This window comes from Sinohyriopsis cumingii, chromosome 14 (genome assembly GCF_028554795.1).
Source record: "Sinohyriopsis cumingii isolate HCF-2022 chromosome 14, ASM2855479v2, whole genome shotgun sequence".
Taxonomy (NCBI): domain Eukaryota; kingdom Metazoa; phylum Mollusca; class Bivalvia; order Unionida; family Unionidae; genus Sinohyriopsis; species Sinohyriopsis cumingii.
Genome location: NC_142974.1, coordinates 66987637 through 67015305, shown reverse-complemented (window position 1 = coordinate 67015305; position 27669 = coordinate 66987637). Strand labels below are relative to the sequence as shown.

General features: G+C 34.4%; 1 protein-coding gene across 1 annotated transcript; it reads right to left on the bottom strand.

Moving 5' to 3' along the window:
• Positions 1–1339: 1339 nt before the first annotated feature.
• On the bottom strand, positions 1340–26970 carry LOC149784047 (uncharacterized). Its single transcript, XM_089932140.1, has 3 exons — positions 26828–26970; positions 18142–18363; positions 1340–6358 (listed from the first exon to the last, which is right to left on the bottom strand). The coding sequence occupies exons 1-3, from the start codon at positions 26894–26896 to the stop codon at positions 4736–4738; spliced, it is 1914 nt and encodes a 637-aa protein (XP_089788266.1). The 5' UTR covers positions 26897–26970; the 3' UTR covers positions 1340–4735.
• Positions 26971–27669: the final 699 nt, after the last annotated feature.

Below are 27669 nucleotides of genomic sequence, written 5' to 3'. Positions count from 1 at the left end.
TCATCAGTTGGACATCTGATTAACTAACAAATGCACAGGTAATTATAATTAGAAAACAAATTCATAATAGCGAGATACCCTCTGTCAAGTTTCTTCAAGTTCTGTTGACTGATCATGAAAAATTTAATTTATTTTAAGTGACTACAGCCATATTTAATGGCACATATTTATTTTAATTTATACTATTTTGGTAAAATCTGGACCATTGAAAATTTGGTATTATTTAAAGTCAACATTTAACAGCTTTTTTAAAGTAAGTAATGGTGACAATATTGGATCGTGCATGAACATTATTTGTAAAATATTAAAGGTCTTTATGCCTTGATGCTTTCTGTCAAAATGGGTAAAATTCTGTTCAGTTCTGTTCGTTGTTTTGAATAAACCATTCTAATGTTTTTATTTTTAATACTCATGGCTGTGTTGTATGACTTCTGTCAAATTGACTAAAATAACCTTTGAGCACTTCTTAGAAGTAACTGAAAGATTTAATATTTTCAATAACTTTAGCTGTACAAGACAGCTGTTCTGTCATTTGTACAACATACAATACCTTCACAAATGTCTCCTTTCTGTCAAATTTGGTATTTGCCACACAAGTCGGTAATCTTTATGACATTTGTATCAACTCTAAACCTTTATATAAAACATCACTTTCTGTCCAATTTGGTTTTATTCGGTTGAGTAGTCTTAGATAAGTAGTCATTCGAAACTTTTTCTATTTTTAGAAATGGTATCCATATTGGATGGCAGAGAAGCATCTGTAACAACTTAAAACATCTTTATGCCAAGAAACTTTCTTTCAAGATCTGGTTCAATTTTGTCTTTTGTTTAAAAGTGTTTTTAAGCTTTTAATGATCTGGCTTAATGGATTGCACAATGGCATTATTTACACATGCAATGATGTTTTTAAGCTTTTAATGATCTGGCATAATGGATTGCACAATGGCATTATCTACACATGCAATGATGGTTTGAAGCTTTTAATGATCTGGCATAATGGATTGCACAATGGCATTATCTACACATGCAATGAAGGCCCTGGTATCCAGATCATTTCCGTCAAATTTCACCATATTATATGAAGTGATATTTGAAGAGACATTTCAAAGTTTTAACTCTAGTAATGGCAGCCACATCAATTGGACAAAATTGAAATCCTTCATGACAGAATGTTCTCTGTCAATTCTGCTTAAAACTGCTCTAGTAGGTTTTTTTTGACAGTGATACTGTCACCTATAGATGGATGGACAACAAAACTGAATGCAGATAAAAAGAATATATTTCATGTTTAACATTAAAGAAAACAATAAACACATTATGAACAATTTCACAAGTTTATTTGAAATTAACAACATATTCTGGAACCTACATAGCATATACTATAACAAATGGATTTGTGTACCAATATATATAAAAAATTACAAACATCAATATCTATATTTAAATAAATACACAACTGACTTATGATGCTTATCATTATCAATTATTTGAACAAATAAAAAATAAACTAAATTGTGTGAATTTTCCTGAGTATTGCATACCCTCTTAAAAATAAAACATAAACAATTATTGCAAATTCAATTCCACTGTATTGTAAATACCATAAAAAATGCAGGAAAATGTAACTGAAATTGAATTTTCTTTTTCATCTGAGTTTTGACATATTCTGGGGACAAAAGGAATGAAACTCAAAATAATACCCTCATTTTGAAAGTGGCTTCTACAATAACAAGATAGCTACCAAGTTTTGGGAATTTCAATCCCATGTTTATAAAGAAAATTATATATGGCAAGAGACAGACACATGGACAATTTGCTAGTTGATGCATAAATTTCTTATTGTTTGAAAATATCAACACTGAAAGTGTCGTATATGCATTCCGGATGTATGCACATTGCACATCCAAGGTAAGTGTGATAAATTTTAAAAAACTTGTATAAAAAAAAAGTGATGCGTTTTTTTCTTTATTTTAAATTTATTCAAATTCAACATTCAATTTATAATTTATTACACATTTCAACGAGACTTGTCAATGTTGTCATATTAAAAAAAGTAATGTCGTACCTGAGGATATGACTCCTATACTTACTTTATCTCTACCTGGTTCTAACTATACACCTGTCAACAGGTGTATCTTTCACTCAACTTAACTTCAAGAGTGGATTCTACACCCTCTCCCCATGTTTGTGGATTATCTCTACAGCCCAAAAAGGTGCACGGCAGATGGTAACATTAGGATCACAAATCAAGCAAGTCCATTACCCATCAGCACAGTACATCAAACCTGACTCCACCTGTAAATCCTTTAGGTTTCCATAGTGCATGCTATACAGACACCAGTGGAAAAGGGTCAATACACTTTGTGTGTACTCTACAGCCAAACCTATCAATGCAAGTTACCCTAAGACTGGCTAAATCTGACCTTTTTATGAGAAGATTAACTTTATATACAGGTGAATTTACTCCAAGTTTTGTACAAACAATACTTTGTGCAACTGACCATTATGTACATAAGACTGGTATAAAAGGGCATCCACTATAACCAGTTTGAACATGTTAAATACTGGTCAAACATTTCTACAATGAATAAAAAGTCTACAAAAGCAGCGACCAATGAATAGCAGGTGATCAGCACCAAAAGTGTATCACTGTCTCTCTATTACCATGCTATGACACCTGATCTTGTAAAAATTTACCAACACATGTTAAAACGTTAATTTGCAACAATTCATGATGGTAAATAAGTTCACACTGAAACAGAACAATTTACACCATACATGTTAAGGGGGTGCTCACCAGTTATTATGTACTTTGAGAGAGTGATGTACGTAAAGTGAAGTTGTTTGCATTTAAAACATGCACAGTGGAGAGAATGTTGGCATACCTCTATGCTACTTTAATGTAATGTGGCTGACATTTGTTTGCATATTGTACATGATCTAAGCATACTGCTAACTAAAATATTGCTCCCTTATGCTAAAAAAATCGGCCTGAATTAGTATAAAGTACACTATCCATAGCAGCTATCAAAATAAGGAAAATGACTTTTGCCGGAATAGATAATACCAGCTTCTGAAAATGCAATGAATGAATTACCAAATATATAAAATCTAAAAGTTATCGGCTCTTTTTTATACAATTTACCTCTGAAGTTCATCAAGTAAAAATGACCAAGTAGAGCTAGCACTTTTTGAAAGGTGCACATCGGGAGTAAGGACAAGCTGTATACTCTATACCCCATATTACACCCATCAATCAATCATACATCAAAATAAAGGGAATTAAAGGTTCTTTGAACTATACCTAAGATATACAAGTTTTCTTTTAATAGCCAGTATAACCAGTGAGAAAAGCCAGGGAAATTCTTTTTCTTTTAAATTCTAACCCTATGCAAAATATGAAACTGTAGAGTGCCACCTTATGCAGTATGCACTGGTCATTATTAACAACAAATTATATTTATTTAAAAAAAGAAATAGCAATGAAAACATTTCTCAAATTCTGTGTTACAAACACATTAATTACATGACATTAAAACATTAATTATCTGACATTAACACATTATTTACATGACACTAACACATTAACTGCCTGACATTAAAACATTAATTACACGATACTAATAGATTAATTGCATGACATTAATGCATTAACTACATGACACTAACACATTAACTGCCTGACATTAAAACATTAATTACACGATACTAATAGATTAATTGCATGACATTAATGCATTAACTACATGACACTAACACATTAACTGCCTGACATTAAAACATTAATTACATGACATACTACAGCAACTGCAATGACATGCCATTGCAGAACCCCATTCTTTTCATGCGTATTCCACCCCCACCCCACCCACTTTCACAAACTGTGGGGATAATTATATTATAAATTATTAGAGTGCCCAAATTGCAAGAAAAAACTTTACATCTATTTACATATTATACAAATTTGCAATCATATTTATTTTGAAACTACATATATATACATGCTTATAAGCAAAGTCCTAATGCAATTAATTAACACAGACCCTGATCTGCCATTGCATATTATGTACCTGCAGTACAGGACCTATTTAGTTAGCTCTACTTAATACTCCTAACAAACCAATCAGACTCAGATCTGCCAGTGCATTATGAGAAGGCAGATCTGGGTCAGTGCAGTTTGCAGCTTCTCTTGATTTATAAGCAAGAATATATGGTAGATCTATTTGCATATTGTCAATTTTCTCTACAGTACACAAACGATCTTCAGTTAGAACTGACATATTTCAAACTAAAATTACTGTTATACAAACAGCACCATGAGCCTCTAACACACATATGTACAGTTTATATACATTCTACTAAAGCCATTTAAGTGAAAACTGAGCAATATTATCTTTCTTTCTGATGGCTAAATCTTTCCTTAAGCACCATTTGAAACTTTTTCATCCACCTCTTTAAAATGATAATTAATTAAAGCCATGAGGCTGTGGGCTTAAAATCAGATATATGTTTAACTTAATTGTTCACTGAGGCACATTTATTTTTAATGTCTTCTTTGACAATCTGACGTCATTTTTGTTCATGGTAATGTTATCTCTTGATCTTTCAAATTAAGAGAAACTGCAATATTAAAAGAACAGCAAACAAACTTCAATAGTCAGAAACTGTTTGGTTACGTTTTGGATTTTGTTTCCTTTTTTGTTCTGATTGGAAGATGATTCGTTTCATTTAATGGTCATTTCGAAAGTAGCCGTTTTAGTACTGGATTTCTATTTCTACTCTTTTCTTTACATGATAAACTCCTTTTCACCATATTCACTTTCACTTTTTCATAAGATTCATGCACATCTGGCCAGGATCCTTTCCAGTATCCCATTTTCGACAAAAAGGGTGATGTCTCTGGAATGGCAAACTTTCCATTTATCTGTGAGTTAGATGCCATTTTGTTGGCATTTATAGGCTCCAGAACTTGAATATCCAGTCTGTCAAGGTGAGAAATCAATCCAGGCAACTCCATGGAATTTCTGTAACGTTTCTGATCTGTCCTGTTTAGTTCCAGTAAGGCTGAATTCATTCTTGGCTGATCATGACCACCCTGTCCAAAATTAATCTGTGTGTAAGAATGATCATGGTAAGCCCAATTTCCTTCCAGAAGATTGTGGTTGGACACTGTCTCTTTTTCATATCCGTGCCTTGAAGTTACAAGACCACTATTTGCAATGAACGGTTGCTCTGATGATGAGATATCTGAACTGGACACACTGTCTACAAGTCCTGCAATGTTTTTTCCATCATGTCTCAGTAAAGCATCTACATCATGATCACTGCTATCCGGTTCTAATAAAAGAATTGATTGATTATCATTGGCAGTTAATTCTTGATCAACTGTGCCAGAATTACTGTCCAAGAAGTATTCAAGATGACTGGCAATGAAATCTTCATCAGTCCCAAAAAGATCCAAGCCATCACCATAAATGTCATCATTGGCCCTTTCAGATATATCAGTCTTGTGTAAATCAGACTTGGAACTGGAGGTAGATGAAACAGAGTAACAGCTGGAAGGACTCCTGGAGGAGGAGCTACTGGTACTCTTTGAAGGGTCAGGCCGTGCATTTGCAGAATCTGCTAATGGCATGTTCATCATCCAAGAGGAAGCTGATGAAGCTGACCATTCCCAATCTTTCCATGATTGTGGCAAGAGAGATGCTGATGGCATGTAGCTCTCTATTCCTGAGGAGAATGTTTCTGCTACTAATGAATTTGATGAAACCATGGAATCTCCTTCTTGGCTGACTGCTTGATTAGATGGTGAAGCAGTTGTTGAACTGGAACATTGTGTTCCTGTAGTGAAAACATGTCCTGATGAATCTGCTGAATGATTCAACATCTCTGTTCCAGATGTGAACATTTCTGCAAATGGTACTGATAGTGCAACCCCTGATTCCATTCCTGGAATAAATGTTTGAGTTGATTTAGTTGTTGATGGAACTAAGAACTCTTCATCACTTGTGAATAATTTAGGAGATGGAGTTGTGGATGAAACTGACATCTCATTTGATTGTGTTAGCATTTTTGATGTATTTGATGAAGTTGGAATAAACTTGTTCCATTTGTCTGTTGTTTTGGAATTCATGTAACATGATGACAATCCTTGATAGACATTGGAATCAGAAGAAACTGCTAGGTGATCACTCGATGGTATCGAATGAAGATCTGAAGTACTTGTTTGTATTTCCTCTCGGTATGCCGTATCACTTGGTTTTTCTCTTGTAACTTGTTTTCTCTTGGCAAGAATTGCAATTGGTTGCAATGCCTGGGGCATTATGCCAGCATCAAGTTGCACACACCATTTCTTATACTAAATAAGTAATGAAAAAAAGTACTGTGAGACACCAGGTCAAACATACTACGTAATTTTTTAATTGTAGAAAAATATTACCACCCTGTACGAAAATGACTGACAGAGTATCAAACAGAGTAACACACAAAGTTAAACCGAGTCATTACTCCATCAACAATTTGGGAACAACACTACTCTCAGACCTAAGCAAAGACTTTTAAATTTGTATTCTAACAACATTTACAAAGTTGTGGAGCTGTTCACATGTCTCATGCCAAAATTTTTGAAGCTGAAAATTCAAAACCAACGTTGAGTTAGCAGTGCTCAATACATTGCAAAAGGCTCACAAAAATTTCCTATGCAGTAAAACCAAACTAATGTTTGATAATCAAAGTTTTGACAACAATGTGCAATCAGAGGACACAACTCATCCCAACAAAATTTTACAGCGTTGAGATATTGGAAGTTAAACCCACTTTCTTCTCAATATAAAGCTAAATGCTAAATACTGACAACAATACTTAACTTGTGTTGTTGAAACCAAACTCAGATGGATGGGCAATCAAGGTCTTTGTCGAAAAATTTCTGACTTTTCCCATGAAGCACTACATATGTATATAGTTACCCCAGCGTAACTGTTCAAATGTCTAACATGGGGTGTGAAAGGTCAGAGGAGCTCACATTATCAGCAGCCATAGCTTCTGTTAATTTTTTAGGAATGGTGAAAATTAAGGTCTTTACAATCTAAAGCTACATATCAAATTTGATTCTAGTTCAACAAATTTTGGTGAAGCTATTTTGCAGTGGATTAAATGTAAGAGCTGGTTAAAATGTATGAACAGACAAATAGATGGACTGCCAGACAGATGAACAGAAAAGGTGATGAGTGCTTCTGCATCTTGATTCAGAGCCACTAATAAATAAATAAATAAATAAATAAATAAATGAATGAATGAATGAATGAATGAATGAATGAAGGAATGAGTATGGTAGAAATTAAGATACCTGGCTTAGAATGGTATCAGAGTTCTATTTTCACATATGACTATTTACAGCTTTACACATACAGGTACAAATACACTAAGTATGGACAGAAAACCAATTAAATCAGAGGTCCCATTTACCAATGTTCCATGTTAAAATAAATAAAATGTAAGGTACAATGAAGCAGTTCTGAAAGGAGGTTTGATTACTGAAAGGTTTGTCACAAATGTCCTGCATACAAAAATGTAGACCACCACATTAGTTAGTTATGAATACACCTGTAATTGGGACTCTGCGATTACAGGGATACTACAGCTAAAGTTAAATTTAGAAAGTTTCAATTCCTGCTTTTACGTACATACAAATATATAACAAATTGTTTCATCAATTGACACATAGTTGCATACAAATTGTTGAAATATGAATATTATAAATTATTTCATATATAAACATATAACAATACATTTTCTGTACATTAAACATGTAGTGGTTAGCTATTAAGTTTTACAGATGTAGGACAGAACATGTCTAGAGATGAAATTGGGGGGCGGGATCATGACTGCTATTTTATCATGCACTTTCAAGTTTTAATACACTCTAGTTTTTCTAGTTTCATTTTTTTGTCTACTTTTTCAAACTCAAAGTTTAAATATACTCTAATTTTCTTCACTCCAGTTTTTCTCTAGTTCTTATACACCCTGATTTTCTACACTCCAATTTTTCTCTAGTTTTCATACACCCTGATTTTTAATGCTCCAATTATTCTAAGTTTTTATAAACTGTGATTTTTAATGCTTCAATTTTTCTATAGTTTTTAAACACCCTGATTTTTAATGCTCCAGTTTTTCACTAGTTTTTATACACCCTGATTTTTAATGCTCCAATTATTCTAAAGTTTTTATACACTGTGATTTTTAATGCTCCAATTTTTCTAGTTTTTAAAAAACCTGATTTTTAATGCTCCAATTTTTCTCTAGTTTTAAACACCCTGAATTTTAATGCTCCAATTTTTCTTTAGTTTTTCATGTATTAAAATGTTTCTCCTTTTCATAAACTTTCATTTTTCTATGACTTTTCATACACTGTATTTTTCACACCTAATTTTTCACAATCTAATTTTTTCTCCAGACTTTCATACCCTAATTTTTTTCCAAGTTTTCATAAATTCTGTTTATTCACAATCAATTTTTCTCCACTTTTTCATACACTTTGTCATCTTTTTATTTTCATACACTCTAGTCCCCAAATGTAATTTTCCTCTAATTTTTCATGCACTAAAATTTTATAATTTTTCATATTTTAGTGATTTCTCTAATTTTTCACACTAATTTTTCATACTCAAAGTTTTTCATTTGTTTGTTAAATTGTAATTTTTGATGCAACTTCATTCCATGAAAAATTTAACTATTATATGAAACTGGAACAGTTTTGGAAGAGGCAACTGTGTTTCTAAATTAAAAAATAAAGATTTTAGGTACCAATAAAAATCTGAAAAGCTGAACACAATCTGAATGGAGAAAAACAACAGATAATAGAATGCTCATGCACATTGGAGATGCTTAACTTACAGGCAATGCCTTATACCTGATCTTTTAACAAAAATATTTAACAAATAATGAAATAAATAGAATATGTGGATTTCCTTCTCAGTCTTTTTAAGGACTATGTGCTCCTTGCTTGACTCATGGCTTTTAATTCAAATAATACAAAATTTTATGATGTTCTGATACATTGTCAGTTTTTTTTTAACAGATTCATTAAACATTTCAAATACATGTGGGATAACTGAAGTTTATCATCCTAAATTCTGCCAAGAAATAAGATGATAATTTAAACCATACAACCTTGGTCATTTAAGTGTAAGAAGATATACAGCAGATGTCAATTTCCTAGTCCAATATGCCTTGGCTACTAAAATTCACTGTAAAATATAACATATAAATAACCCAATTTAAGACCATAAAATCATAATTTTATCCTTGCCCAAAATCAAGCCTTAACCAGCAATGTTGCCTCCTGTCACATGTATCTGTTGCTACTAATTATTATGTGGGCTGGTGGATTTTACACAAAAAAAACCATTAAATTTAACTTTAAACAAGTTTTCACCCTGGAATTAAAGAAGAATGAACAAACAAGAAAGTTGGAAAGAGATAATGTAAAAATGCATTAATTTTATCCTTAGTTGTCTTTAATTTTCTGTGACTACTACCATTATCATACCTTTAACATTATGTTACAACTTTAACATCAAAAATATCAGTTGGAATCCTCCAATGGACACTTTCTCTAAAAGCAAAAATGTGTGATGAGCCTTTGCATAATGTCAGAGGTTGTTTCTGGTAAAAATAGGTTGTATTCAATGGGGTGCTCATTCAAATTTCTTTCAGAAATGTTGTCTTAGCACAGAAAATGCAAGAATTCAGTCTCAGTTTGTACTGGACATAAACTTAAATATAACTAAATTCTGCATTACTTCTGTGGACCATAATTGTCAAAATTCAGTGAAAACAGACTGTGCTACTCCTGAAGACCCATGACATCCGGAGCTCTTCAGTGCATAAAAGCAACATTACGATAGAGAGAAAAGTATTAATACAAGCATTAAAAAGCTGTTTCCTTTTACTCCACCACCACCACAATATATATATATATATATATATATATATATATATATATATATATATATATATATATATATATATATATATATATATATATATATATATATAATGGTACCAATTCATAGGTTCGGCTGCTGAAGACTCTTCTTCTTGTTGTTGTTGTGGGGTTTAACGCCATTTTTCAGCACACGGTAAGCTATTCATGGCGGCCAGTATTAATGGTGGAGGAAGAACCCGGGGAAAACCCCGGAAAGAACCACCGACCCACGAGAAGCTACTGGCAAGCTTTCTCACATACCCACACTGGCCAAATCCTAGACTCGAACCCACACAGACAGGGGTGAGATGGTAGTGATCCGTAACGGAGAGCGCTTTAGACCACTTAGCCACTCGGGGCCCCCCTGAAGACTCTTGTAGCAGAGTTTCTAACTCAAGGACACAAGACAGTGACGAGGCAAAACTTTAAACGTGAAACCCATCAAATATGTTCACAAGTCCAGCAATATGCCCATCTTGCCACTTCTTCCATTATAAACATGTCCTTTGCATACAAAATGTACAAAGTCATCCATGTTAAACTAACTGTACATGGCCTTTGCATATGAAATGTACAAAGTCATCAATGTTAAATTAACTGTACATGGCCTTTGCATATGAAATGTACAAAGTCATCCATGTTAAACTAACTGTACATGGCCTTTGCATATGAAATGTACAAAGTCATCCATGTTAAACTAACTGTACATGGCCTTTGCATATGAAATGTACAGTCATCAATGTTAAATTAACTGTACATGGCCTTTGCATATGAAATGTATGAAGTCATCAATGTTAAACTGTACTTGCCCTTTTGTACATACAACGTATAAAGTTGTATAAAAGAATCGTTTTGATTCTCACTGACCATATCAATGCCAGTGCATCTCAGAATTAATAAAATGCAAGGCTGCCGAAAGAATTAATGGGGAAAAAACCCACCAAACAAATAATCAATGTGAAAGAGAAAGAAATCAGTTACATTTACACCCTAATCAGTCAGGCTTTAGACAGAAACATTCCTGTGAGACTGCCTTGATCTCCCTACCTGACAAATGGCTTCAAGCACTTGACCAAGTTAGACTAATATGATCTGTATTTGTAGATTTCAGGAAAGCTTTTGACAAGGTGGATCATGAAATCCTTTTGAAGAAACTGAAAATCTACTAGTGTGATGAAAGAACAATTAGATGGTTTACTTCTTACTTAAGTGAGAGAACAACATGTTTACATAAATAATGTTCTGTCTGAACCTGAAACAATTAGATATGGAGTACCACAAGGCTCAATTCTAGGTCCATTACTATTCATTTTATTTATTAATGACCTACCACTTTTACTAAGAGACTCAATATCATCTACAGATCTCTATGCAGATGACACAACATTGTCAGACATCCAAAACACAAAGCATGAACTCAAAATTTCTTTACAGAATGCCCTAAACAAACTGGAAAACTGATGCACATGCAATGACATGGTGGTAAATACTGGTAAAACTAAAATATTACTTATCTCAACACGGCAAAGAAGAACAAATCTTGATAGTGATGAACTATGACACGGAAGGATAAAATTCTGCAAATGGTCTGTCATGATAGACTACTTGGTGTTCTGGTAAATAATAACCTATCATGGACTGAACATATCAAACATATCAGTAAAAAAGTCAATTCAAGTTTATGGCTTCTCAGTAGGATAAGACATTTTATCACTGAAAGGCACAGAACACTGTTTTATAACACTTACATACAACCCTATTTAGACTAATGTAATACAGTATGGGGTAATTCAAATGATAAAAATTTAGCAAAGCTGGAACATCTTCAAAAAAAGAGCATTTGGGCTAATATCAATCCAGAAAGAAAGCAAGGAAAATTTAGCTGGTAGGTTAAAAATATTACCTATTAAAGACCAAATCTGTTTGAGAAAAGCCAAATTAATGTACAGGATATCTCATAATAGTGCTCCTGAATATTTACAATCACTATTCCAGTATAGGCTACATGGTAATACTCCCCACCTGCAATCGATGTCTACCAAACAGGATAAAATTCCCAAACCAAATAAGGAGTTATTTAGAAAAAGTTTCCAATACTCTGGAACTCTGCTCTGGAATAGTATTCCAGTTGAGATTAGAAATGCCCACTCTATTTCCTTCTTCCAAACCCAATATATCCAGTGGCTTCAGAGATGCAACTAAAATAAACAAATTCCTTTGTATGAGGGCCTCAAGGTAGATTAGTTTTTAGCTAATTGTGTTACCCTCTTTAAATAAGGTCATTATTATTATTATTATTATTATTTGCACCAATTATGTTTTCTACTCTACTAATGGTCTCTGTTTAGCGCTACAGTATTATATAGGACTTACACTGAATGTAATATATGACTTACATTTAAGTACACAAAATTAAGTTTGCTGTTTATGTTCTGGAGAGAATTTCTATAGTCACTGACGAAAAAGCAGAAGGGCAAGATGTATAGATAAGTATATCCTTGTTAAAAAATGGGACATAACTGCAACATGTTGAGGATGCAGGTTTATGCATTTGGAGAGAAACATTAAATTTCTGACGCTAAAAAATAAATATAGAAAAATCTGCCACTTTAGAAAGCACATGTATCCATAAATGTAACACTGCAGTACAATTTGGTTCAAAATAATATTTAAAAGGGAAATCACTTTAAATGGCCTACACTGCATAAAACAAGCAGAGTTGTACACCTTCCAGAAAGAGGGGGAGTAGATGGATAAGCAACATAGGATGCAAACAGACTATATACACATACTGTAAAATTAACAAAACTGTACAAGAATTAGAATACAGGAGAGGTAAATGTGTCTTTTACCATAAAAAAGAGAAAATGTTATACTGAATCAATATTATGTTTCATCTACTGATTTCTTTGTGATTATGTGTACATCAAGAGTATCCTTCTAACAACTGCCTTATAGTACATGTACATCAGGATTATACTTCTAACAACTGCCTTATAGTACATGCACATCTGGAGTATACTTCTAACAACTGCCTTATAGTACATGCACATCAGGAGTATACTTCTAACAACTCCCTTCTAGTACATGTACATCAGGATTATACTTCTAACAACTGCCTTACAGTACATGCACATCTGGAGTATACTTCTAACAACTGCCTTATAGTACATGCACATCTGGAGTATACTTCTAACAACTCCCTTATAGTACATGTACATCAGGATTATACTTCTAACAACTGCCTTATAGTACATGCACATCTGGAGTATACTTCTAACAACTGCCTTATAGTACATGCACATCTGGAGTATACTTCTAACAACTCCCTTATAGTACATGTACATCAGGATTATACTTCTAACAACTGCCTTATAGTACACGTACATCAGGAGTATACTTCTAACAACTCCCTTATAGTACATGTACATCAGGAGTATACTTCTAACAACTGCCTTAGTACATGTACATCAGGATTATACTTCTAACAACTGCCTTATAGTACATGCACATCTGGAGTATGCTTCTAACAACTGCCTTATAGCACATGCACATCTGGAGTATACTTCTAACAACTCCCTTATAGTACATGTACATCAGGATTATACTTCTAACAACTGCCTTATAGTACACGTACATCAGGAGTATACTTCTAACAACTGCCTTAGTACATGTACATCAAGAATATACTTCTAACAACTGCCTTATAGTACATGTACATCAGGAGTATACTTCTAACAACTGCCTTAGTATATGTACATCAGGAGTATACTTCTAACAACTGCCTTAGTACATGTACATCAGGAGTATACTTCTAACAACTGCCTTAGTACATGTAAATCAGGAGTATACTTCTAACAACTGCCTTAGTACATGTACATCAGGAGTATACTTCTAACAACTGCCTTAGTACATGTACATCAGGAGTATACTTCTACTAAGGACTTTGATACTTACATCAGGAGTATTCTTCTAACAATGACCTTAATACTTGTAAATCAGGAATATACTTCTAGCAAAGGCCTTAGTACTTGTTCATTAGGAGTATACTTACAACAAAGAAACATCACAAGTATTTTTCTAAGAAGGGCCTTAGTACTTACATCAGGAGTATTTTTCTAACAAGCACCTTAATACGTGCACATGGGGGTGGGGGGCACCGAGTGGCCAAGTGGTCTCCATTACGGATCACTGCCATCTCACCTCTGTATGCATGGGTTCGAGTCTCGGATTCGGCCAATGTGGGTATGTGAGAAAGGTTGCCAGTAGCTATTTGAGGGTCGGTGGTTCTTTCCGGGGATTTCCCAGGTTCTTCCTCCACTATTAATACCGGCTGCCATGTATAACCTATCGTGTGCTGAAAAATGCCATTAAACCCTACAACAACAACAACTTGCACATCAGAAGTATACTTCTAACAATGACCTTAATACTTGCACATCAGAAGTATACTTCCAACAATGACCTTAATACTTGTATATCAGGAGTATACTTCCAACAATGACCTTAATACTTGTAAATCAGGAGTATACTTCCAACAATGACCTTAATAGCTGTATATCAGGAGTATACTTCTGACAATGACCTTAATATTTGTATATCAGGAGTATACTTCTAACAATGACCTTAATACTTGTAAATCAGGAGTATACTTCCAACAATGACCTTAATAGCTGTATATCAGGAGTATACTTCTAACAATGACCTTAATAGCTGTATATCAGGAGTATACTTCTAACAATGACCTTAATATTTGTAAATCAGAAGTATTCTTCTAACAATGACCTTAATACTTGTAAATCAGGAGTATACTTCTAACAGTGACCTTAATATTTGTAAATCAGGAGTATTCTTCTAACAATGACCTTAATAGCTGTATATCAGGAGTATTTTTCTAACAAGGGCCTTAGTACTTACATCAGGAGTATTTTTCTAACAAGGGCCTTAGTACTTACATCAGGAGTATTTTTCTAACAATGTCCTTAATACATACATCAGGAGTATCTTTCTAACAAGGGCCTTAGTACTTACATCAGGAGTATTTTTCTAACAATGTCCTTAATACATACATCAGGAGTATTTTTCTAACAAGGGCCTTAGTACTTACTTCAGGAGTATTTGTCTAACAAGGGCATTAGTACTTGTAAATCAGGAATATGCTTTAAAATTTTATGTTCATCAATGAAGATGGAATTAACAGTGAATTCATCAAAATGGAGGCAACTTATTAATAACAAGAACTGACACAGAAGAACAACTATCTAGCTGTTTCCACAAGGATATTAACCTAACTGAAATAATTATTAAACAAGTGCATTAGTGGTTTATGGTATTAAATCTAGTTTTAATTAGAATAAGGATAAAAATAATGCTTTAGATAAGTGATAAATTTTCTAATAAATTGGTGTGAGCTTGATTCCACACCGTAACAAAATTTTGTTAATATTTCTTAAACATGATAAAAATTGTAGAGATTGTATAAAGCCAAGTAAAAGACAATTCAGTTTCTCAAAACAGGCTTCGAAAAATCTGGGTTGGTAGGTAGACATTTTTAAATAAAATTTGTCATGTAGCAGGCTTTAAAAAGTTGGATCATTGGGTAGGCTTTTTTAAAAATAAAAATTGTGTTTAACAAAGGTATCAAGATTGTTATCTTCTGTCTGTCAAGCTAGAGTTGGAAACGCAGGAGATTTACAAATCAACCTGTCCAACTCCTGGGACAGGCTCAAATTCAGTTTGCGCAAGCTCAAGTTTCCAAGTCACTTGCCTACAGGCATGTCCAAGAAGTTTAGGGGCGTGTGAGCGTTCTATTTGTAATGCCACAATACATATTTCCATCTTGTAATCAATGTCAAGGTCACTTGCATTTTCTCGCACAGGCATAATAATGTGAATATTTACTAACTTAAGCCAGTTTTGACAAGAAATAAATAAATATTGACAGTCTATGATATATTTTTTAATCTTAATATCTGTACATATCTGGGATTAGCTGCTGTTCAGGTCGTTAAATGCCTAAGGCAGTTGTTAGCTGGCCGAGTCCAAAGACTGTTTTCATGCATGTTGCCATTCTTAGATGTGTATGGTATTAATTGTAATAACCTGTGAGACTTCAATGACAGGTGTGTTAGGAGATAAATGGTACATGTCACTAATGATTAACCACCAGCATATCATTCAAAACAATAAAGCATGATCAATGAACCAAAAATATAAAACCGACCTCAGCTGCTTATGATCTGTTGTTTATGTAGTAATTACTAGTAGACCAAGTAAGTAAAAAATGCTTGGCAAACAACTGATGTTTTCTCAATCTCAAACGTCGGCCTGTCAAATATTTTGATGCATGACAGTGATTTAAAGATGACTAAATGATAATTGTTAAGTACATTGATAAAATCCATGTTCACAAATCTTTCTGAGGCAAGTTTATCATTAGAAAGAGTCTCGTTTTTCACTATTCTTTATGTAGTTGATGAAATGAGTCAGCTATCTTATTTATGCATGCGTGTCTTTGTCTGTGATTTGGATTTTAACAAAGCTTTAAAAATGATCAGTTATATCGCTACAATGTCTGCTGTGTGGCAGTTTACAGTGATGTCTAGCAATGGGGCATGATGCTGCAGACAGGTTGCATCATGTCCAACCCAGTCACATTATCCTGACATCAGGCAGACCAGTCCTAACACCACTAACCTCTTAAAGCTGAGCGCCATGTGAGGCAGCTGTAAGTACCATTTTTTATTAGTCTTTGGTATGACTCTGTGGGGGGTTTAAACCTGCAATCTCCCGCATCTGAGGTGGATACTAACAACTTAGGCCACCGAAGCAGGATCGCTTCTTAATTATGCAAGACAAGGAAACGTGACAAAATTTATAGCTCTAATAAACCCATTTTACAGAAAATAATTAAAATTAAATAATGCAATTCTGTTATAAGTTGCTTACAAATTTTCTCTTTCTATCTCTCTCTCTCTCTCTTAAACATCTAGCTATTTTAAAACCACATTCTACCTGACCATTTTTGGGACAAGCTCAATTTTTCCAAGGGCAAGTTCAATTTTCCAGTCAGCTTGCCAGCAGCAAGCTAACTCTTAGAAAACTGGAAATCAAAGAAATGTTTTCTGGACAGTCAATACTAAATACTGAAATTATCAATATATTCCATACAGAAAATGTATGGAAATAATGTTCAATAATAAATACAACATCAGGAAAAAAACAGAGCATGTTGGATTTTACAAGGGTAGGTCAGGTTACAGTAAACAGACTGTTTAAATGACATTTATTTACAAAGACTGCATAAATCTGGCTTTAGCTATAGATTTATTTGGTCATACATGTTTTTCCAATGTTTAGATCAGAATTGCTTGAAATACAAACACAATCAGACTTGTATAAATGACTTGGAATAATTTATTATGAATTCTGGACAATCTGATCAAAACATAAAATTTAAATCAAGATTGCTGATACAACAGAGATTCAACAGGCATTTATAAACGTTTTTCTTTTGGTGATATCTGGAATTTCCAGTCTATTTATTCCTTAGTAGCAGATCAGATAGAGTGCTGAATTTTGTGTTATGACAAGTTTTCATTAGCAACATGTTCCAAATAAAAAAATTCATTTTCAGCAGTATGAAAACTGTAGTTTGATTGGTAAATCGAAAGATCAACAGAGCCGTACATGTGCCTTATATCATAAGTATAGGTGGGACGATAATTTTATAACAAAATATTGCCCATACAAATGTACGTGTAATGAGACCATCACAAAATTCCCCCCATACCATTTTAGATATCTAACCTGATCATATGAGGGTCAAGGACAGTCTACTCGTGTCAAAATCAGTTAAAAAATTTCAGCCTATCCTGGGGGGGATCTGTTCAGTCAAGGGCTAGATTAGGTGTTAGTAACACATCTGCATACAAACAAGTAGTGGGGTGGAGCATGAGAAATAATGGAGAATAAGTTTTGGGGTAATGCTGCATTTACTGCAGAAATCAAATTTTATAATAATATAACAATAATTTTCACACTTGTCTGTAACACTGCACCATCCATTATTTCCAAAGTTTACTATTGACAACGCTGAAATATACTACAAACAAATAATTAATAAGTTGAATAAATACAGAACAAATTTAACTTACTGTTTCCAGCTCTTGCCGAAGCATAAATACGGCTTTCTCTCTATTTGTTACAAGGTCCTCGAGATATTGGTAACGCAACTTTTTCCGTGCCCGACATTCGCGAGCACTTTGTCGACTTCGCTCCAGTTTGGACCGAACATCAATTTTGGCAGGCCTACGACCTGGTCTTCTCCCAGCTCGTCTAGCCCCTTTGTCCCCTGACATTTTCGCAGGGCTCAACTTCTGTAAACATTAAAAGTAGTTATCATGTACAATAAAAAGTATAATAATTATAAAAATAAATGACTGTAAATGACCTACAGATTATCTTGTTGATCATTTTGCAGCAGAGTTTGTTGCATTTATAAAACCTACTCTGCCTGATACTGTGGCCAAGTGGTCTAAAGTGCTCTCCATTACGGATCACTGCCATCTCACCTCTGTCTGTGTGGGTTCGAGTCTCGGATTCAGCCAATGTGGGTATGTGAGAAAGCTCACCAGTAGCTTCTCATTGGTTGGTTGTTCTTTCTGGTGTTTTCCCGGGTTCTTCTTCCACTATTAATACTGGCCTCCATGTATAGTCTATCAGGTGCTGAAAAATGGCATTAATCCCTACAACAACTGTCTGATACAGTTAAAGGCCCAGCTTTTTTTCTGCGCTGTCTATGATTCTGAATGAAAAATGAAAACAAATCATTTAAGTCATCAATACTGCAGTGACACCATTTGTGAACTACATGCAGCACTGAGCTGCCAAGGGTCCTTAAATGTCAGGAATGCGATCATCTCCTGGCAGCTGCAGCTTCCTTGTCAGGAACTTAAACTTGGAAGGAGTAGCAATAATGAGATTTTCAAGATGGCTGCTCAGGTGTCCACAGATCAGTACAATTGCATTCTGGGTTGACTACCACTTCATAGTACGTCTCCAGGCAAAAATCAGATGCTGATATGATTCTGGATGAGCAGCAATTAATAATAACAATATTTTCAACATGGAGGTCACATTAGTACCCTATATATTTAAGACTGACTAGATTTAACTAAAAGTTGTTTCCTGAATATCCCATACTAATATGTCTTTCCATTGTGAAGGAAAAGCAATAACAAGGTTTTACAAAAATGGCTGCCATGGCATCAATATCATGTCATTTTCAGTTAGAACCATATACAACATTAGAAGTCTTTTGAAGAAAACCCCACACTGATATCACCATCCATCTAGAAGGAGATGGAATAAGATTTTCAAGATTCCCACCATGTGGCAATGTTTACACTGGCACTATTTCTTAAAGGACCAACTAGATTTTAGAAGTCTTCTGTGAAGAAACCAAGAAAAGGCCAATACAGTGGCCATATTGGATGCGAGATTTATATGACCATCCATTTAGGAGGAATCACTTGTGCTAAAAAAAAACAAAGGATGGATGATAGACAACAGAACATCCCATCAGCTGTTCTGTTTATGACCATCTTTATAGTCAAATCACTTTGCCACACACCTGCACCAACGACAAGGTGAATTCTCAAGATTCCTTTTGTTGTGACAATTTTCAAAGTAATTTCATAAATTGGCAAAGATTAAAAAAGCAAAACCTTATCATGCACCTGTGCCAACCACATATCAATCCTACAATGTTAAAGACTTAAAAGCAGTATGTGAGAAATGATAGCAAAGCTTTGTCATGGATGAAGACATTGATGGAATGACAGAACAGGAAGACATCGATGAAAGGACAGAATGTAGAAGAGATTGATGGGAAAAGAGAATGATGGAAGGACATAAATGGGGAAGAGACTGATGGAAAAGGCAGAATTGGGAAGAGATTGATGGAAGGGCAGAATTGGGAAGAGATTGATGAAAGGACAGAATGTAGAAAAGATTGATGGTAGGTCACAATTGGGAAGAGATTAATGGAAGATACAAATGAGAAAGAGGCTGATGGAAATACATTACAGGATTAACCAATGGATAAAAGGGAGAAATGACAATGCCTATACCCTTGGCTGTAGTGGAGGCGTAATGAATATTCATCAAGCCATTTGGGACATGAGGCATTAGCATGCTTAATACTCAAAATTCCTCATTGATGACCATTTTTCAAATAAGTTTCCCAAAATGGACCATAGCAAAAAAGTGAAACCTTATTGAAACTACAACAACAACAAAATCTGGTCAACATGATTTTAATAATACCTCCAACTAGTGCATGAAGAGCAGTGATGTTTGATATAAACTGCTCTATGTAAATACAATTTTTTCAGTATATATAGTACTCCAGTACAACAAAAGTCTGACTGTCTTTCACATACCAATATACTGAATTTTTTTTATTTACATATACAAGACCCTCCATACATTTTACTATGAGCTCTCTATTGCACACAATAATGAACATTTCCTAATTTTATTCTCAATTACTGTACACGATCTTCATTACATGTATGGCCACATTAAATATTACTTAACCACATACAATGTTATGTAACCACATAAAATATCACTTAAACAAAAGCTTCTGGAGATGAGATAAATTATTTCTTTAAGAAGTGGGACTGCTGAGAATGTAGATCAAAATGAGATTTTATGAGGTTCAAATTCTGAATTCATTTTCTAACCTTAAATGCATACAGTGTATTAAATGAAATACCAATGACAATACAAAATATGCAGGCAGCAAATGCAGATTAATCAGCTCATAAAAAGTCAAAATAATATGACATACTGGGCTCCCTATTATATATATATATATATATATATATATATATATATATATATATATATATATATATATATATATGCCACACTGCCTGGGTCATTCCCAAGCATATGGTGAATCAGTTACATATTGGGGATGTCACACGTGTTGGGCTAGTTCTCAAGTATACTGGCTACTAGTGCATTTAAATTGTTGTGTATTCTATAAGTTTTGTAAGTTTTTATTCATGGCTGTAAATTGTAGTTATTATTTTTAGTTGAAATTTTGCATGTGCATATGTCCTATTTTAAGATATTAAAGAATAAAAAATGTATAGGATCCTTAAATAGATCTTAAGTATGTGCTGACAGTTACTAACAATAAAATTATTAATAAATATGGGTAAAGTATCGACTTTTGAATTGTACTGAACCTTAAAGTTGAATGCACTGAGCATTAAAATTTTATCCCATTTATGCCAGAAAAGTCTTTGTATAGGGTCACTTCAACCTTTCTTCTTTTCTCCCCCATGTCAGTGTTAAAACTTGAAAGGCTAGAATTTATGACTCAAGTGAGCTTGACCAGGGCACTGCTATGCTGTCCTGAGAAAGTAAACATCTTAGCTACCAACCATAACCGCTTAAGAGGAAACCATGTCAAATTATAATTTTCAAAGGGAAATTTATATGCCAGTACTTCACAGATTCTAAGCTGTCTGAGAGCTGACGAAAGAAATGATTATCTTTGGGAAAATATTAGGAATTGCTTTTTATGATTGGCCAGAATAAATTAAGGCATACACTTTAAAAAATAATGTGAATTTAAAGTGAACTCTTTAGTCAAAATTCATCAGTCTTAAAATTCCTGAGAGGAGAAGTATGACACAGAGGATGCCTAAAAAGAATAGTTCTTTCTTCATTAAACAAGAAAAGGGGACCAGTTGGCTGTCTTGTAAGAAAAGACATGGTTTAGTGCTAGGATACACAATTGCTGAAAGAGAACAGCATTAAGGAACTGCTTTCTGGGGAGAGATGGGACAGTCCAAAGACAAAAGTCTGAAAAAAAGTGACAAGTTCAGAATAAAAGACTAGAAAGTCCAGGAAGGGGTGAAGTGTAGAGAATAGGAAGGCTATAGATAACAGGGCCATGTTGATACATGGTCACAGGAGAAAGGTGATGCAAACAGTCATGGACATTGTGCTCTTTTCATCACTTGTTATTATGATGAAATAAATCTAAATTAGACACTGCTATTAAATTCTGCTGACATAATTTAGATTGAATTGGAATTGCCGCTATTAATTTGTTTTGATTAAATTTTGGTAATTTCTCATGTAAGGGGGCTTGTATTATTTCTTTCCAATATTCTTGCTCATTTCTCTGGTAGAAATTCTATCTTCCACTCCCACCGGGCTATAATACCAAGGAAGGTCATCCTCTAGATAACGCCAGCCAAATCCACTTAACCACACCTCTTACTAAGAGGGTGACGTTACAATATGTTGACAAGTTTCTGTCTTTTCTCCACTGAACAAGTCAGTCAGGTGGTATATTAGAAAAATTAGGTTATTTCCCATTAAAAGGGTTAAATCACCAGAGATCTTTTAAAATGTTGGAAATTTTTAATTTGTACATTTGAGCAATGATGTGTGTTTTAGCCATTCGTCATGAAAACATCCTGACATTCAAACCCCACCCACCCTCCGCAAATGTCCAACATAAAACGTGCTGTTATATCATTAAATTCATAACAAGATTACTTGGGAATTTCCATAAATTAATAGAAACAGAAACTAATGAAATACTGGTACAGTTGGAAATTACGATGGTAAGCACTGCCAGAACAAAATACCAAGAAAAAACAGTATACTCTGCACATATAACAGTTCATAGCAAGCCACCTGTGTATCCGACTGTCCTGCCTAGGCATACATATCAATAACATCTCAACTCTGTCCATGTGTTTGTTAAGTCGCAACTTAATTAATATGGGTATGTGAGAAGCTTGCTATAGTACATGTCACATGGGCCATGTATGCGCATTTACTCATTTTAAATTAAATTTAAAAAATTCTTTTAAAATTTAACTCTAATTTTCTTTAACCAAAGTATATTCAATCCTGATTATTTAAATGTTCTGCACCTTAACTGTCACCAATAAACTTCCAGACAAAAATGATATATCACCATTGTTTTTTTGCAATGGTGACCACATACTAAACTTAGGTCAGAACAAGAGCACCTTGAGTGGAATTGTCACAGTCAAGGGTAGACCACTCCAGTGGCCTAGTGGTTAGAGCATCTGCCTCAGATGCAGGAGGATGTGTGTTCAATCCCTGGCTGAGTCATACCAAAGACTTACAAAAATGGTACTAACAGCCACCTCACCTGGCACTCAGCATTAGAGGTTAGTGTTAGGACTAGTCAGACTGGTGTCAGGATAATGTGACAGGGAGGGATATCATGCTACATAATTAAAAAAACTTTTTCATTTACTAAGGAATGAATTTAATAATTTGATTAGACAGTTTCAGTAAAATTTCCTTTATATTAATGACTTTTGCCAGATATTGTTTTCTGGAAATTAATACGGCACCATATATCTGTGAAATGCAATATAAGAACATTCAAAGAAGTTATAATAAGCAAACAAAGAAAAACTGAACATTTTGATAAAATGAATCGTTAAATATACCTGAAAATGTGATATATTTATTTCTGGAGTTGCTTCTGCTTTAATATTAGATTAATCCTTTCATAATTAAGCGGTTTCCTTTTAAGTTAATTATGTACAAAACTGATTTTTCATCTTCATCAAACTATAATATAAACATTAAATATCAATTAACAACATGCTGTTGTACTTCCTTAAAATACCTAACACCTAATTATGGATTTATTTCTGTTCAAGACAGTTGATATAGCTTTTTTTGAACAGGTCCAAAAACTAAGTCTTGGCAGATGACAATAATGGTTATTACTACAAGTATCATTTTATTATTAATTCAGGCCAAGCTTTCACATATTTTGTTCTCAAGTTATCCTGTACTGACATGACATGACACAAACCATGCTGTGAAGGAATGATATACAGGTAATGTCTGTAATTCAGACACTGGGTTATCATTCAATTAAACTTTTTTTTATTATTAGGCCTTGTATGTCTCTTTTGTGCCAACTGAATATTTGAAAAACCTGAAGATTAAGTTTACTCAGCATTATTTTTATGACTGTTTCATAAGGAATCTGTAAACAAGACCTAGAGACCTCTGAATTTCACTTTGTTATGTTGTTTAGATAACGACATTTGAAAACTGATGACAAATGTCTGGTTGCTCTCAGCATGTGCTTGTTAAATTCCCTTGACCTAGGGACATATATTTTATTTTTTGTGGCTGTTTGGTTTAGTGCTTTATGGTGCAGCATCAAATGTAGGTCATTTAGTGCCAAGACAATTGAAGTAAAGGGCCTTGCCCAAGGTGATATCACAGTAGCCATAACCCAGGCTTATCCAATGGTAAGATTCCAACCTGCACCATTTTGGTTTTGAATATGGCATGCTTAACACTGAGCCACTCCAAAACATATTTTTTTTTTAAATTCTATGATACATAAATACAAATACAGTCCAACATTTCCTAATGGTCACATGGTCATTCTAACCCCCTGCCAGGCAAATGCCCAAAACAAATGCCACATATTGAACAGTCACCTGCCTTCAACAGTATGTAGCCAGTTTTTTCCTAACATAACTTGTTTCACCCTGCCTTAGGGGGTCTATAAAGCACATCAATAGTGACTGATTTAAGACGTAAATTTGACAATTATTTTGTTTGATGATAAAAGCTTTGTATAGGTAAAAGCATATCATGAGAATCAATGTCTGAGGGTTTCACGTCTCAACTGAATTTACCATATTTGTGTCACACTATCAATCAAGCTCAAAAGTATCAACAAGATGGCTTTGAAAGCAGGGTGGCTGCTATGGGTGGCCTAGTGATTTGAGCATCTGTCTTGGATGCAGGAGGTTGCAGGTGCGAACCCCAGCTAATTCATACCAAATACTTATAAAAATGGTACAAAGTGCTCAACACTTGAGAGGTTAGTGTTTGGACTGATCAGCCTGGTGTCAGGATAACATGATTTGGTGGGACATGATGCTACATGCCTGCGGCATGAAGCCACAGTGCTAGACATCACCATAAACAACCACACTGCAGATACTGTAGCGATATGACTAAAAAATTGTTAGAGCTATGTTAAAAATCCAAATCACACACACACAAAAATGGCAGTTTTTTTTTATCCTTACATGATAGGATCAAAGCAAATTGCTGAATGGTGGTAAAAATAGTTTTGTTATTGCAGCAAAAATTAATGTAACCTTTTGTGTCAATGTGAAAGGTAAAGTTAGATACCTTCACCGATTTGATTGTGAGTTAAGTGATCTCTGAAGAAAAATCTGAAGATATGAATTACACCCATTTCTATTTACATCAATATTCCAAGTGTGTACAAGAATGGTGATTTCATTTCAAGGATGGATGAAAGGACAGTAATCATGTTTGGGAAAAAATTTAAGATAGAACAACAAATACTCATTATTAACATTCTTGATAATGCAATAATAATAAGAACAACAACAACAACAACAACAAACATCTGGTGCATGGTATTTGTTAAAAAATCAGTTTTAAATATGAACCTGTGTACAGTGGTCACCTGTGCGCAACAGTCAGTTTTGCATTTTCCCTGTAATATCTGCCTCTGCATGTGTGTGTGTGTGTGTGTGTGTGTGTGTGTGTATATATATATACATATATATGTACACACACACAAACACACCATTAAAGTTGCTGAATAATTCTGATTACTACAGTTTTAGAGGCAACCACAGTAATTTTACCATGCAACCTGGAAAATCTATTGGACAACCAGCTTCTGGTGGCTGGTTACAAAGCGACAACCACGGACTTTTTAAAAAAATTCTGCTGATACAATGCTGTCAGTACACCTGGACCTGGTCAATAAGTAGGATGTCACACCTGTTGGGTAGGTTTTCTAATCCTGGTGGAACATGACAAGGTGTTACTGTCATCTGATGAGTCCACGTTTGGGTCATGTACTTATGTTGTTGTGGGAACATAACACTTTTCAGCATACGAGACAGGCTATACATTATAAATGGTGAAGAAAGCACCTTGGAAAACCCAGGTATGATCAACCGACCCACGGGAAGCTACTGGCAAACTTTCTCACATACCCACATTGGCTGAGCCTGAAGTCCCTGATTACTTTTTCTTTTTGTGAAAAATCTCATGACGACCACCCTGAAATATCTGGTGATCTGAATGCAAATGCTTAAGGGGGGAGATGAATATATATATATATTTTTTAAGAATCATTTCAAACTTAAAAAAGACACATATAATATAAAAATTCCATCAATTGAATCAGATGTTGTCAGTGTACAATTTAAATAGGCCCTGCCCTAAGGCATAGCACAGGGGTTAGTTACAATGAAAATTTGGAGTATCCGTCCATGAATCAAGGGGTGGGGGTTCTAACCTGTACCAATATAACACAAATCTGGAGTATCCGTCCATGAATCAAGGGGTGGGGGTTCTAACCTGTACCAATATAACACGTTATACTGCTACAGGTTAGAACCCCCCAACCCTTGATTCATGGACGGTTTGTTACAGGTTAGAACCCCCAACCCTTGATTCATGGATACTCCAAACTTTCTTTGTAACGATCCCCTGTGAAGCAAGGCGAACGAGGTACCCGCCTTGGGCCCCGCGCTTTGTAAGAAATCAACACCGCGATGCAATTTTTATTACTGTTTTGCTTGGGCCCCACACATTCTACGGCCGGGACTGAATTACAAAAGGCTAAAAGCATCAGCTGATCATCGCTTTGTATTGACGTTTGGCGCGGGTTATTTCATCACCTATTGAAATAAATTCTTCATTACATTAATGCTGTTTTTACTAATCTTCATTACTCACCTTTCCTTTGCTTTCACTCTGTATCTGTACAGAGCTTTCCTTTGCTTTTTCGTCCTCTCTTGTGCTCATATATTACACCAGTTTTTTCGCATTTGAACAGAATTTACAAATGTCCTCCATTTGCTGAACGTGTGGTAAATAAAAATATTTACACCGACCTAATTTCTAACTCGCACGCTGATTGGTGGTTCAATTACGTCATAGTTAAAATTAGACATATCATTTGGAGATGTTTAGATGTTTACCTTGAAACACATTCAAAACAGTATTTTGTTTACCAAGATAAATATAGCTTTCCAGAAAATTCTATCCAATGATGACTCACGTCCTAGAGGTACACGTGTGGTATGACACGCGGTTGTCCACTTTCGAATACACTGTTGACCTTCAATCGGGACGTAAATAGAAATATGTAATAAATAAAAAATGTTTCCGAAAATGTCTAAAATTTAACGACTAATCAGTGATGCTGTTACAACACTACTGCGGTGGCCATTTTAAATATCGCAGAAAAGGTCAATCCAACTTGTTCAAGTCGATTAAAAGGGTCAAAATTAACGTGTGATTTACGGGTTAAACGAAACACCCATAACACCCAAATATACTCCCAAAATCACCCAAATATACCTTCGATACGCTTAACATACACAGCATTTGTTTATGTATTGTTTATTACACCGAAATAATAGAAAATGTTGGCAAGTTGCAGACTTGAAGAAGTTGGTTCAGACTTAAAGCGAGTAACAAAACTGTTCGGATTGCGCGTTCTTTTTATTTTTTATTTTTCTATATATCTCTCATATGTGTTATAGTGATTATCAAAAGTCTCATTCAAGTTCTTT

Coding starts and splice junctions, on each gene's coding strand:
- LOC149784047 (XM_089932140.1), bottom strand. CDS start 26,896: ATGAGCACAAGAGAGGACGAAAAAGCAAAGGAAAGCTCTGTACAGATA. Junction 18,364..26,827: donor AGAGTGAAAGCAAAGGAAAG/GTGAGTAATGAA, acceptor TAATGTTTACAG/AAGTTGAGCCCTGCGAAAAT. Junction 6,359..18,141: donor TTCGGCAAGAGCTGGAAACA/GTAAGTTAAATT, acceptor TTACTTATTTAG/TATAAGAAATGGTGTGTGCA.